Source organism: Phaseolus vulgaris, chromosome 2 (assembly GCF_000499845.2).
Source record: "Phaseolus vulgaris cultivar G19833 chromosome 2, P. vulgaris v2.0, whole genome shotgun sequence".
NCBI classification, from domain to species: domain Eukaryota; kingdom Viridiplantae; phylum Streptophyta; class Magnoliopsida; order Fabales; family Fabaceae; genus Phaseolus; species Phaseolus vulgaris.
The window spans coordinates 30312379-30327152 of NC_023758.2; the positions used below are offsets into that span (position 1 = coordinate 30312379).

General features: G+C 37.1%; 2 protein-coding genes across 4 annotated transcripts; one reads left to right on the forward strand and one right to left on the reverse strand.

The window, feature by feature from the left end:
* Positions 1-1020: 1020 nt before the first annotated feature.
* LOC137811343 (ABC transporter B family member 26, chloroplastic) lies at positions 1021-11921 on the reverse strand. Of its 3 annotated transcripts, none has more exons than XM_068613033.1 (18): positions 11107-11921; positions 10870-10997; positions 10444-10486; positions 10203-10247; positions 9989-10111; positions 9802-9905; positions 9439-9493; positions 9292-9362; positions 9098-9200; positions 8702-8912; positions 8040-8113; positions 7419-7475; positions 7255-7329; positions 6738-6812; positions 6376-6654; positions 6207-6268; positions 6062-6122; positions 1021-1493 (listed from the first exon to the last, which is right to left on the reverse strand). In XM_068613033.1, exons 1-18 carry the CDS (start codon positions 11632-11634, stop codon positions 1413-1415), a joined length of 2175 nt encoding a protein of 724 aa, XP_068469134.1. In that variant the 5' UTR covers positions 11635-11921; the 3' UTR covers positions 1021-1412. The 3 variants fall into 3 exon arrangements, with proteins under 3 accessions (XP_068469134.1, XP_068469135.1, XP_068469136.1); XM_068613034.1 differs by having other exon boundaries at positions 10859-10997; XM_068613035.1 differs by having other exon boundaries at positions 10608-10997; positions 11107-11673.
* A 570-nt stretch (positions 11922-12491) lies between these two features.
* Positions 12492-13105, forward strand: LOC137811344 (large ribosomal subunit protein uL15x-like). The gene has a single exon (XM_068613036.1). The coding sequence runs from the start codon at positions 12547-12549 to the stop codon at positions 12991-12993; it is 447 nt and encodes a 148-aa protein (XP_068469137.1). The 5' UTR covers positions 12492-12546; the 3' UTR covers positions 12994-13105.
* Positions 13106-14774: the final 1669 nt, after the last annotated feature.

Consider the following 14774-nt stretch of genomic DNA (forward strand, 5'->3'; position numbering starts at 1 on the left):
TGTTTCTTATGGCCGGCTGTGTATTACTTGATGTTTTCACCACATGAGAGTGATGTAAACGAGGCTTTGCACATTCGAAATTAACTCCATGACTTGAAGCTGCACTATGCACATTCTTGTATCAGGAACTTGCTACTGAAAACCTGGCTACCTCGACATTTTCTCATGACATAAGTCTGAGGGAGGAAGCAACATTTGAAAATAAATAAAATAAATATCTGTCAAGGAAAGACATTACCAAGTTTGTTTCAGGTTGTTGCACAAATAAGAAATCACCAAGCTGTTGGGCTCATCGTATATATATGTCAAGGAGTTTTTGTTCGCTTTTAGATCAGCCTGAAGATTCTGCTGCCTTGTTGCTTTCAACATAAGAAAAAACATTGAATAGGCCACAGTTCAAGCATCTGAAGGGTTTTTGTTCCTCCAAAAATATTCGTTATCTTCGTATCGTATGAAGTAAAAAGGAAAAGAAAGTACACTTTTAGGTTCGATCTTCCAGCATTTATGCAAAATAAATGAAGATAAAATCGACATTACATTACTAGTGAAATGGATACAGTTATACAGTAAAGTTTTATGCTCTCCATTTTACCCATGTATTTTAAGATTATCAGATAAAATGTCAATTTTAAAAGAATTGGACGTGTGATTTGCATCATTCACCCCTAATAGTCTAATCCGTTCTGCATCTAGTGGGAATATTAAGCTATGGTTCTTCAAATAAATCAAAATATATTACAAGACCTAACCCCCGTTTATAGATTCTACTGTTTCTCCCTACAGAAGACAGGAATATTGTATGTATGTGTAATATATAAACCAACAAAAATGAGAAAATCATATTAACACTTGTCAATATGCATTAAGGCATTTTATATATTTATTGACAATTATTGGTGGTTGTATATAGCTAAATGTGTTGCCAACAAACCTACAAGTCTGTTTCAATCTCTTCACATTAAAAGTTCTCCATTTTTTGAAAACTTAAATTTTATAGACTTCAATATTATGAGTACAAAGTGTCATGAAACAGGGGCAGGTGGTATTTTTCAAAGAAAAAGCCATCAAGAGCTAAATATTTAAATTACATGTAAAAAATGAACAATCTATATGGTTATTGGCAGTATCATCTGACGTTTGTCAGCATCTTGAATATGAATACCCCCACTGACCTAGTTACATTTGCTTTTGAATCTTCCTTGGAACCTGATAGGGTGAAATCTTTCTGAAGCCGCTATGCATTTTAAATCAAAACTTCTGCAGCTTCCTTCTTTGCTGGATTTTTCCAATTTTCTTGTATAGTACTATAAATTCATTGATCAGCAACAGGGAAAAAAAGTAGTTGCTGCCTCACTGTACTGCCTTAAAATGAAGCCAGAAGAAATATAGAATATCTGCTTTTGAGACCCAAATCATGCCATGGCATCAGCCTGTTTCCTAGTTAGCCGTGCATACAAACCATCTTTTAAGAGAAGCTCCCTGTGACTTCCAATCTGTATGGACAGATGTCAACGAAAAATTATGTTTCCCATAAAGGCAAATAAAGGATGTGAAAAAAAAATAAGCATCGCCTATTATTCAAACACTTAAAGTCCAAACAGTTTCAATAATGCACGGGATGTTTAAGAAGCCTTATTCTATGAAACAGTAACGTAATTTTCAAAGAGAAACGCTGCCTATGTGATATATCTCTTTTAATCAGATAATGGTCTATGGAATAACAAAAATTGCTGGAACCGAACAATGGAGTTTTAGTAATGGGATTGGGATGCAGCGTTCCTCAATCACATAGGTAGCAGAAACACTTGCATAAACCCCTCATAGCACAGTCCTTCTATAAATGTTCTTTCTCCTATGCCTCATGCCTCCTTCTACTCATCTGATTCGGGTCATATGTTCCTTGGCTCCTTCACGTAACAAACTTTCCTTCTAAATCCAGCTCAGTATTTTCCTTTAATTTCACATTTTCTAAATTGCTACTTTGCTCACACGTTACAATACCCCCTCCATTGGAAACAACCTTGTCCACAAGGTTGAAATGAGAAAAAGAATGTTTAATTTTCTCCAAATCTTCACATGACACAGCAGAAGAATCCAACAGACCCCATTGTATTAAAACTCGAGGTACTGCATGAGGATTACCGATACGAGAATTCAAGACTTGTGATGAATATGCTAATGGACCAAATAAACTTGTAGTTAACTGCAGCAGCAATGTTTGGGAAAAGACAAGCCTTGAATACTTTAAGAAAGGAAACATGAAACACTGGATGATTTCTCGTTATAAAAAAGAACTACTAAATTTTTTATCTCGATTTGAAACAATGGACCTCGGCACATCATATAATTTCACAATATTGTTAACAAATGCCTCAGCCACTGACTTACTATTATATTAGCTTTCAATAGAATAAAGTAGCCAAACGTGGAGAGTCTATCCATTACTACCGTAATAATAGAGAATCAATGATAAGGTGACAAATTAGTGATAAAATACATAGAAACTTCATCCCAAACAAGATGTGGTAGAGCTTGTTCAATTTTGGCCTGTTGACAAATCTGACATTCACGCACAAAGGTTTTGATTTTTTTTGTTGCATTTCTGTCAAGAAAAAATGAGAACAGATTGTAGCAATAGCTTTTGAAACACCCCTATGACCTCCTGCTTTTGAGCCATGAAATTCTTGCAGTACTAGATTTGAGAGATCCTTATATCAGCTGGATGAGTCCCTTGGCTCAAGACTGCTCCCACACCAAATCCTGATGCATCTGTTTCTAAAATGAATCATTCTGAGAAATAGGGAATAAACAACACAGATGGTGTTGTCAAAACGTCCTTAACTTGTAAGAAATCAGTTGTTGCTGCCCCCATTCCACTTAAATGCATCCTTTTTAAGTAAATTAGTCAAGATGCTGCAACATGGGCATATCCTTTAACAAATCTTTGATAAAACCCAAATAGACCAAGAAAGCCACGTCACTGCTTCAGATTAATTGGTCGAGGCCAAGCCTTAACCGCTTCTAGCTTGCTATTATCCACAATCACACCTAATCCCAAAATAGTATGGCCTAAATATTCAATTTCCTTTACTCCAATGGAAAACTAAGAGAACTTTGCACAACAGATGTTTAAAATCTGCAACACATTGTCCAAATGATACAAATGGTCTTTCTATGTGGAGCTATATATTAGTACATCACAAAACCAGGACAAATTTTCTCAAAATGCTTGAAAAATATCATTTATCAAACTTTGGAAGGTGGCAAGAGCATGACAAGATCCTCAAAGTGTTCATGATGTATTCGAAAAGCAATTTTATGTCTATCCTCCGGATTTAACAATATTTAATGATAACCTGACCTTAAATCAAGCTTTGAAGTAGGTAGCACCAAATAACTCATCAATCAACTCATCCACTATTGGAATTGGAAAGCTATCTTTTGTTGTGATAGCATTAAGAGCCCTGAAATCCATACATTTTCACTGTGATACCACGAAGAGCCCTGAAATCTGTACATACTCTCCAATAACCATCCTTCCTTTTAACGAGAATAATAGGAGATGAAAAAGGACTCTCCTAGGTAACTCTAGTAATGAAACAGACTGAACGTTGTGACCAATCAACTTCAACCATTGCATTAGCTAAACCATGCGTCTTATGTAATGTAAATGAGCCAACAAAGGAATGTGTTTCACATCACCTTGTAATGCAACAAATTTGTAATTATGTAAGAATTTTAAGTGCAAAGCTTCAGTTTGCCAAATGAAGTTCAATAGTCTCTAACCAATTAGCTCCTAAGATAATATTTGCTCCTGAAATTGGAAGTAAATAGAATGACAATAGAAAAATATTCCCGAGCTTGGATTGCCAATTTCTAAACTAAGCCCTCTGTGGTGTAATTCCATTACCCACCATCACTTTAAACATGATAATTGGCCCTATCGGATTTTTGGGTCCACATGTTTAGTCATAATTTTAGTCTTGGTTTTGATAAATTATCTCCTAGGTCACAAAAAGGATATAAATGCTCATTTCCTTCTCTTAATCGCTATTTCATTTCAACAAATGTCACCTTCACTAAGTCTTCCCTTTACTTAAAGTCTCCCCTCCTTCTCATGTGTCTTCTCCTGATCAAGTCAATATCCTTGTTGTTTGTGATCCTCCTGTTGTGTCTAGTGCACCTAAAGATCCCCACCCCCACCTCCATTTCAGGTGTATAGTCAACGACATACTTCCCATCACCCACCACCGGATGACTCACTTCTAGTGCCAATTCCTCTATCCCCTCCGTTGCCCCCTGTAAAGTTATATAGTCTACCCATAATCCCTTTTCTCATTACACAACTTTGAGTTACCGTAGATTATCGAAACCTTTTTATACATGTTTTTCGTCTATTTCTTTTGTATCAATTCCAAAATATGTAGGTGATGCCTTAGTCCATCGTGGTTGACAACATACCATGCTTAATAAAATAAGTGCTTTTCAGTATAGTGGAACTTGGGAGCTCATTCTGTTACCGTATGGGAAATTTGTTGTTGGTTGTAAGAGGAATTTTGCCATCAAAGTTGGTCTTCATGGTACTATTGATTGTCTCAAAGTTTGCCTTGTGACCAATGTTGTTAAGATCGCGAGTATACTCACAAACTTGTACGAAGCGAGTAGGTGTGTTGCTAGGTGAATCGGGTTGGACTTTCATGATCCTCTTACTCATATCGCTCACCACCACTCGCTCTCGTCATCGTCGTGCTCGCCACCACTTGCGTTCATTGCCGTTCACTCTCTCTCACAGTCGCTCCCGCTCGCTATCACCGTTGTTTTTGTCTTAATATTTTCCCGCTCGCTATCACCGCTGTTGTTTCTATCTTAATATTTTCATTGTTCTACTCCTCGCTTTTATTTTCTTTGATCTACTGTGCTCCTCCTTTATTTTCTCTAGTCTGTTCTTCTTCTTTTTCTCTCTTATCTATTCTGCACCCACTGCCTTGTTTTATATAGACTGTTCTATTTCTTCTTTATTTTCTCTTAGTTCTTCTACTGTTGCCTTGTTTTATAAAGTCATCACCATTGTTTACTAATATAAAGCTTTATGTGGAAGGTTTATTTGTGCGAAATATTTATGAATTTATTAATTATTTTATGCATCAATCTTATGAATTATAATATATGTTTAGTTTCTTTATATATTGAATATTATTTTTCATATATCACATTATTTTTCATATACCACTAACTCTTACGAATTGAGTTACGATTTTTTATCTCCTTTCCGATCCTCCTTTGATCCTCGAGTTTAACAACATTGTTTGTGACCAAAGGTCATACACAAATTTTTAGTTTGGACTAGGGTGATACTTTTTCTTCAGTGGCAAAGATAACTTATGTTCGCTTATTCGTAGTCATGATTGTTCTTCAATGATGACCTCTTTATCAATTGGAAGTCAAAAATGCTTATGGGTTGGTAAGTTGTCTCCACAAATCTTTATATAGCTTCAAACAGTCTCCTAGGTCCTGATTTGGAAAATTTAGCAATGTTGTTCAACAATTTGATATGACATGTAAAGCAACACCCTTGTCACCACTTTCAAACCCATGGAGAAAACTGGGTTAATAAATTCAAAATTTGTTGTTGACACACCCATGGATCCTATTGCCAAACTCCTACCTAATCAGGGGGAGCCTCTCTAAGATCCTATGTTTTATCTTGCATATCATCAAATGAAAAAAGGTTCCAATCAAGTGGAGTCTAGGAATGGTAGATAAAAAGTCTTGTCCTATAAATGATCTCTTTCCACTCCAGGATTTGAATGACCGACCTCTAGGTCAAAAGGCAAAAACCTTTTTGACAAACAATGGCTTAGCCTAAGCTAAAAAGAAATATGTTAACAATTCCTGTATTCATGGTCCTAGCCAATGATATCCATCAAGATCTAGCAAAAGAGTTTGAGGAGTCAAATTCATAATCACAGGACATGTATAACCTTCCAAACCTAACCTTATGTATGAGTTTTACGATGTTCAAAATTTTAGGGCATTCAAAATGAATCATTTGTTTACCAACCTCAACAATTTGACCACCATCCATCACCACAATCCTGTCAGCTGCTTGTATGGTAGAAAGCCTGTAAGGCAGTTCATACACTTCAAAACTAATATTCAAAACACCACTTAATTCAGTTAATTGACACTGACAAGAAAATTATCACCTGTGTGCAATGACTATGACACTTCTGGTTGCAGAATCACTTCTCACAGATCGAAGAACACCCTACATATTACGGAAACTGAAGCATCAATATCATTGCAATCTTTCTCATAGTTAAATATTTAGCATGTCTAATTTCAATCTGGCTTCTAGTAATTTCAGTGGCACACCTTGACATTATGCTCACTTTCAGCATCAAGCGCACTAGTGGCTTCATCAAGGATCAATACTTTTGGGTCCCTAAGAAGGGCCCTAGCAATAGCAATTCGCTGCTTTTGTCCTCCACTTAACAGATCATCATCAACAAGTGTCTCATAACCATTGGGAAGTGCTGAGATAAAGTCATGGGCATAGGCTTGCTTTGCAGCCCATTCAATATCCTCCTGCTTTACATCTCTACATCCATATCTGATGTTTGAACTAATATCCATCCGGAAGAGTTTGGGTTCCTGTGCAAACAAATTTTTGGTAAGATAAGAGAAATATACATTCGCTAAATTTTATCAATTTTATCTATGCTGGAGACATAAACCTGGCCCACAAATCCAATTCTCTCTCTCCACCACATGATGTCCAAGTCTTTAATAGGGACATCATCTACCAAAATCTGCAACAAAACTTAATGTCATGATGATATTAAAGGAACATACTATCTGCTCTAATAACACAGCCTAACTGGTAATTGGTACTACACATCTAATTCTATGAAAGAAATCTCTAGTCAATATCCATTCTTAGAAAGCAGGAAATAAAAAACCATTAGCTCTCTTACAACTTCTTGTACCAAGTATAGAGGTTAATCCAATTATGTCATGTGAATTATCTAATTGAAGAGATGATGGTCATCTTACTAGGGCAGAAAGATAGTTTCCTTTTAGCCAATTGAATAGAGGTAGCAAAAACAAAATAGTCCCTCTTCCCTTCCAATAATAACAATATTAAAATTCAGTATCCTTTTTCTTTTTTCATATTAATTTCTTGTAAATCCAATAATTGTTTAAGCCAACCATACAAGTCCACTTGATTGTAATGAGATAAACTAACTCTACCTGACCATTTGTAGGCTCATAGAGACGGAGCAAAAGATTCACCAATGTGCTTTTTCCACTACCGCTAAGTCCAACCTATGCCACAAATCATAGGAAACGGCAGATTAATCTCATCCATAGTGCATGGAAGGAATGAATTGAAGAGATGAGATGTGGTTTCTTACTATTGCAACAACCTCACCAGGATGGACAACAAAGCTTACATGTTGCACTACAGATACCTGTTACAATATCTGCCACTACTTAAGCTAGTAAAACTCACAAATAACAATGACAATCTTAATCCCACGTAAATGCACAATCAGATTGAATATACTGGGCAAACTGCTAGTTGATAAATCTAGATAATCATATCCATAATATAACATGAGAAAATGCATTGAAGTTGCATGCATGCACAAGGTGTGTAGTATAGTGAGGAAGAATCATATAAACACACTAGAATCCAACCCGGCTAGGCTCCCCTGCTCAAAATAAATAAATAATTTCAGTTTATTTTAAAATTCAATCAGCACATTTTTCTGTTGAACATGCATTTTCCTAAATGTAAGATGCTCTACAACTTCACTGCATACATGCACAACTTCCATCATACACTACTAAAAAGAGAACAATGTATAAACCCACTTTGTTTAGGGGAGGGGAGTGCCTAAAATCTCAGCAATGAACTTTTTTATTCCTATTGTAGCAGGATTCATCCTTCAGTGAAGTGACAGAGGAACACTGACGGAATCAAATAACTTCAACTCTAAGGTAAAGTGAATGTGTGAGAAATAAAGGTATACCGTTGGCCTCGAAGGATAGTGAAAAGATACATTTAGAAACTCAATACGCCCCATTAACCTCTGCAACTTTATACCTGCAACAAAGTTACACCCAAACTTCAATATAGTAAAATTAAAACAAACAAAAAAGGTCACCCAGGAATTCATTATGTTTCACTTTCTCTTATTATTTTATTCATTGATGTGATGTTGTTGGTAGAGGAATAACAATAGATGCACATGCTGTAGTTGCATGATAAATGGGGGGCGGCACATGACACAACTGCAGGAGACAGCTTCATTTGATAACCCAGTCAGTTCACTACAGATGTTGCTAGTTTTTCTTAAAACAAAAATCCTATATTGCTTATGATGACCACCAGTGTCAAGCAAGTATCACTACTAAAACAATTATAGTTGGTACAAGTGTGAGTATCCTTATTCGTCACAAGTAAACTACAATGTTTATTTAATGCACAGTTTAATAAAATTGTAATTTATCCGTCACATTTCAAGGGAAAATGTCCATGCTCGATCTACAAGTAGAATAAGAATTGAACATGCAGGGACCAGGCAGTCTCTGAATAGGTGATAACTTGACAAAATCAAAAGAAGCACAAAAAGGACTAAGCTAGTATGAAGGTGTTTATTCAAATGAAATATTTGAATCTAAAAACACTTGCCTCTTTCTATGAATTGGCTACTAGGGGAGAGATCCATCAAATGAAATACTTTTTCACTAGCCCCAACTGATTGCATCAAATTGGATATATTATCTCCGACCCACCAGGTAGAGTAGATTAACCATTCACTGTATAGAATAAACTTGGTAAGTTTCTCAGCTGTGATATGACCCGCTAGAATAGACATTCCTCCAAATAGCACAGCAATAACCTATAAGATTTAATGTTTCAAGAAAAGAACAAGTCAATTATAAAGGTTTAACTAAGCTGCAAAAACTTAATTGATTATTAATCCTAGCAAACTTTCTTACAACAATAAGATTACAGGCTTAAAAGGGAAAAAAGAAAATAAATAAAAAAGATAAAGATTATGATTTTAGAAAACCTTAGCTATACCTGAGTTGAATGATAAAGGATGTTAAAGTTAAAATTCCAAACTCCATAAGCAGCACTTTGTCGCAAGCTGATGTCAGCTAATTTCCCCAGCCACCATTTATACCTGTAGATAGAAATGGACAGCAACCATGTTATGGCAGAGAAATAATAGGAACAAAAAATAATAAATGACATAAGTGTAATAGCATCATCACCTTCCATGTTCTTCTTCTTCTGTTCCATAAACTCGTACAGTTCTAATAAGAGAGAATGTCTCTTGAGCTACCTATGAGAAAAGTTGTTACTACTATCACATTTAGGAAAATATAAAACAAATTATAGTATAAGGTATCTTATTCTACATCATTTGCCGAAGCAGTGACTTCTTGGATCAACCTTGCTGCCTTTTTCTGGTAACTACACAAAAATATGACCAAATCAATACCAGTACAATAAAGGAGACACACAAGGAGAGCTGTAGAAGCCTTGACAAGAACTAAAAAGCATTGAAATTTCGGTTTTACAAGTATATAAATATCTCAAATTCTCAATAACACCATTGTAGCAGATTTTGGGGATAAGGCAGAACCCTTTAGCTTTTACAGAGACATATTTCTAGAGATGAGGATTATTTAGAGTCCTACTAATTGCAGGAACTAGAAATGCAAAATAACGTTTGTTGTTTTTGAAAGGATGCATTTAAAGAAAATCAACCATAAGTTTACCTTCCATAGCGTAACATAACTGCTGCTAATATGGAGCATATCACCAATGTACATAAACCAAGTGGCCAGGATAAAATCAACAAGTAGATTAATGAACCTCCACCCTAACAAGATGAGAAAAACATTCAATGCCTCTAATTTGTGAGATTAGTTTTACTTGCATTACATCTATCAAAACTAAATCAACCTGAAGAAAGTTGCGCAATATCAAGTTAAGATCATTTCCAATAACCCTTGACACTTGTTGACAATCAGCCCCAAGCCTACTTGTCAAATCACCAACCGTTTCATTGTCAAAAAACGATATATCCTACAACAAGGAGACTGCTGAATGAGTCATACACCAAACAGAGAAAATAAATGAATGAAGCAAGAGAATCAGTTATTAAGTGCAGGCAAACCTGCAGTAGAAGAGAATTGTATAGCGTTTCTCTCATTCTCTTAACCTGCACATATTTCCAAAGTTTGAAAAGTCAATTACACCCAAGAGTTGAAGAAAGTATCAGGAACGGGGAGGCTGCAAAATGGCCATTGCTGAAGGACAATTTTAATTTTATAACTACAGCTCTTATTCCATATGCTCTAGTGTATTTACACGGCCCATAGAACCCCCATCCCCAAATATCAGACAGATAAACTCACCAGAATCATGTTTGCAATGCCAAAACAGCAACCTCGTAGCCCACTGAAACACAGGAAAATGCTCGTTAGGAAAACTCATATCCCACTGGTAACATAAAAAGTTTAAATGAAACAGAACTAAGAGCATCATTGATCATGACAAAAAAAAGTTCAATTTTACTAACATGCTATATAAGTTTATAACTGCTAGCTTCTCGGTAAACCGTGAAAAGCCACTCAAAAGTGGAACCAACCACGCACGCTTAAAGTCAAACATCAGCTATATGCCTGGTCTCAATAACGATAAAAGGATAAAGGGCAAATCCATTGCGTTTTTTTATGTAAGGCTCTTTCAGCAACAGCAGCTAAGACTCACAAATCAAAGAAAAGAAAAATCATATCACTTTCAGCAAGTAGAAGGGAGATTCGACCATACAAGATTTTGACCTGCATATTCCCGAAGTCACACACAACAGAACCAACACGCGCACATTCCGATGAAAAACAGTAATGTCCGCAGCCTGTGCCGAGAAGATGGACGCCGTCAAAAAATGCGGAATAGAAATCTCCGAAACCTGAAACGAACATAGCAAAAGCTCACAACTTTGACCCCACCTTCGAACCACGCAAAATGGGCACAAACCGAATAAAAATAAACCGGCAAAGAAAAATAAAGATACTCACTGCAGCAACAATGAGAGCAGAGAAAGCAGCGAAGATGACCCATCTGTCACGCGCGACAAGCTCCCACATTTTGCCTAGCGCGCGCCACACGGTCACCGGCTGCGTCACCAGCTGAACGTCGACGTCCTCGGAGAAGTCCCACCAACGTCCGCCGGGAAGAATCGACGGTAAAAAGTCGAGCCATTTACGAATCCTCTCAAGTAAGTCAGCGGCGTAGACTTGTTCGCTGGAAGCTTGATGATTGTTATGAACGGAGACTCCGTTGATGGAGGCACACTTCAGAGGGTGTGATGCTAGAATGCGGCGGGGAGTAAAGAGAAGAATTGGCCCTGCAGTGAGAGGGAAGCGCTTCTGAGAGGGTGCGATTAGAAGGTTGTTGTTGAAGTGGTGGTGAGGGATTGGAGGAAATGAAGAAAGTGGGGTGCGAGCGAGTAGAAGAGACATGGCGGTGAAGCGCGTGGGAGGAGGAAGATGGGGTTGGGATAACGGTGGGAGCTTGAGAGGAGTGTGTATACTGTTGTGGACCATGAGTATGGAGAAGAAAGAAGAGGGAAATCAAATGGTTACGGTTGCTTCAGCTTCAGTGTTGAATATACTTGTTGTTCTTAGCTTCACCACAAACGCACGCCATCAAACGACGCCGTTTATCCTAAGTAATCTTTTTCTCAAGCTTGCACATGGCATTTCTTTGGTTCCACTTCCACATGTGCCTCTTTTAACTGTATACGTGAAACACGTGTAAAATTATTATTGTTAACATGAAAATGCAAGAAATTGGTTAAAGAAGATTCTACAAATGTTTTTATTAGTCTGCTGCGTAGGTTGTTTGTGTTTTTTCTTAAATTCACCTCTTGCAAGTAGAATTTCAGAGAGGATGAGGCGTGCACAATCCACAGTTGGTGGAGTTACCTTCTGGAACTCCTTAAACATCATTCAATGAATCACGTTACTCGCAAATAAATCACAAGTTCCCACTTCTGTATTCCATTTTGAAGCCAACAACATGTTCTTTGCAATTGGGTAAATTTTTTTTAAAAAAAGAACAGCAGAAGCTTCTTTCGTAAGATTCTTAGGCAGCTGTTTTCACAAATAAATTAACAAAACAAAAATGAGATGACGAAGAAATCTTTTGTTGCCTACAATAATACTTATTTCGTGTATTGATGTTCCACCAGCAAGGACTACGATGACACATGCATTCTACAATTTCAAAGAGTTATAAAACATAAAGAACAAAATGGATATTTCAATAAAAGTGGGTGAGGACTAAAACATGGGGTGCAGAATAAAATAACCAAGATGTTCTAAGATAAGGCCCAGTAGTTCTTATTCATAAAAGCCCAACAAACTCCAAACCCTAGGAGTACAGATGAAAAGCTCACTCAATAAATCCCATCTCACCAAACCCTAGCTTGTGCGGCCGAAGACAGAGGCAGAGAAATGACGACCCGATTCAAGAAGAACAGGAAGAAGCGCGGCCACGTTAGCGCCGGTCATGGTCGTATCGGAAAGCACCGTAAGCATCCCGGTGGGCGGGGAAACGCCGGTGGTATGCACCACCACCGGATCCTGTTCGACAAGTACCATCCTGGTTACTTCGGGAAGGTGGGAATGCGGTACTTTCACAAGCTCCGCAACCAGTTCCACTGCCCCATCGTTAACATCGACAAGCTATGGTCTCTCCTGCCCCAGGAGGCAAAGGACAAAGCCGTAAAATCCAAGGATACTGCCCCTGTCATCGACGTTACACAGCACGGTTACTTTAAGGTCCTCGGAAAAGGAGTCCTACCCCAAAACCAGCCCTTCGTTGTGAAAGCCAAGCTTATTTCGAAGATTGCCGAGAAGAAGATTAAGGAAGCTGGCGGCGCTGTTGTTCTTACCGCTTAGGTTTTTAATTAGTTTTTATTTTTTTTCATACATTGCAAGTTAATGTGTTATTTTCGTGTTGTTTCGGAGTTTTTTAACATTATATATTGCAAGTCATATATTGCGTTTTTAATTTGTTATTTTCGGATTTAGATAAAGTAAATGTTTGTTTCAAATAATTGACCTAGACTCTTAAAAACTTGTTTGACTGTTAGAAATTTTTTAAGGGTATGTTTTTGGAGCTCTCCTTGGTGAAGCGAAATTTGGTGCGTTTTATCGATTATGCAGTGTGGGATGAACTTCAATTTCGTTGAGCGAGTTGTGTTTGATAGATTTCCTTTTCTGATATTGAAGTCTTGGCACCGTTTCTGAATTTGTGTAAATGTTTGTGTAACCTTGCTTCGACGAGCTTAATTTTTTAATTGAATGAAATTAGTATTAGTATTTTGGGAAAAATTTTAAGAGTGGTAGCTGTTGCAGTCGCCTGAATGCTGTGTGATACGTAATGGTTGTGGTTGCAGAATTAGGGTTTTGCAATGCTGTGATACGGATTATTTTCTCAGTTCGAGAATTATTTTTTGCAAAGCTGTTGTAGATTAGGGTTTTTGCAGGATTAATATCGCAGTTGTAGATTGGGGTTTTGCAACCATAGGTTTAGCTCCCTAATTCATCTTTTGCTTTACGAAACCAAATTGAGGAAGTCCCCCATCAAAACTTTTGAAGAACAAAATTGGGAGTTGTTTAAGAAGATATATATTTTCAGTTGGGGTTGAAAATTTGATCTTAGAAATCCTATTTCCCTATTTGGGGAAAGACTAGTTCAATGTTAATGAAATAGACTTTGAAATATTGATATTGTCCTAGAAGTTCAATCCATTGATGAATAGTATATTTAGTTCGATGTTCCAAGCTGCCCCTCCATGGTTGGTGAAAAGACAAAATGGCTCTTTTTTCAGAATTATAAAATAAACCTAGATTCTCCTTTCTCTTTCACTTCATCTTCTTCCTCCCTACCCTCACCATTTGATGTGCCCTCTTTGTGTGAACGTTTCAGAACCTATTGCCCTTTGAGGAGGTTCGTTTTTTCGAATTTATATTTGTTGTTGGTGCAACAACTTCATTTCAGATTGGGTGATTTGGGAAGTTTTTGAAGTGCACCAGAAAACCATTTGGAAACTTGGTATACAAATTGGAATGTCTTTTGTAATATACAATTTGGAATGCCTAGTTAGGAACGTATTTTGGAATCATATATGTACAAAATTGTCCTATAATTGAGATATGCCACTAAGTGGACTCATCATTCAAGGTGACGATGATCTCACCAACTCAACCCGAAAGTGTTTTTTACTATAAATAATAACACATGACTAAATATAACTTCATCAACTGAAGTTTTTATTTCTTATTTTACACTCCCATACTAGGAAGTATGGAGCTAACAGAGGATTTGTCAGGTTCGAAGCAAATCTACAAAGGGCAACTAACAGAGGATTTCACACAAACACAAGGAGGATGCAAAAAATAATGAAGCCTGGTGAAAAGGAAAATCTAAGTTTATTTTATAAATTTGAAGGAGGAACAGTTTTGTCATGGGGTGCAGCTTGAAACATCCTTTCTTTGGGTTGGTTGGATTGTATGTCACTAGCCTATCTCGCAGGGAAAATTTTCCTGTATCCCATTTCTGCATCTCCATAGAAGCGAAATGAGAATTTTATCCTCTTCATCTTTTCCATTGAGCACACACCTTTCCCTTTTTAGTTACAGCAACCCTCACCTCCAATTTCCACAGCCGCAACAGT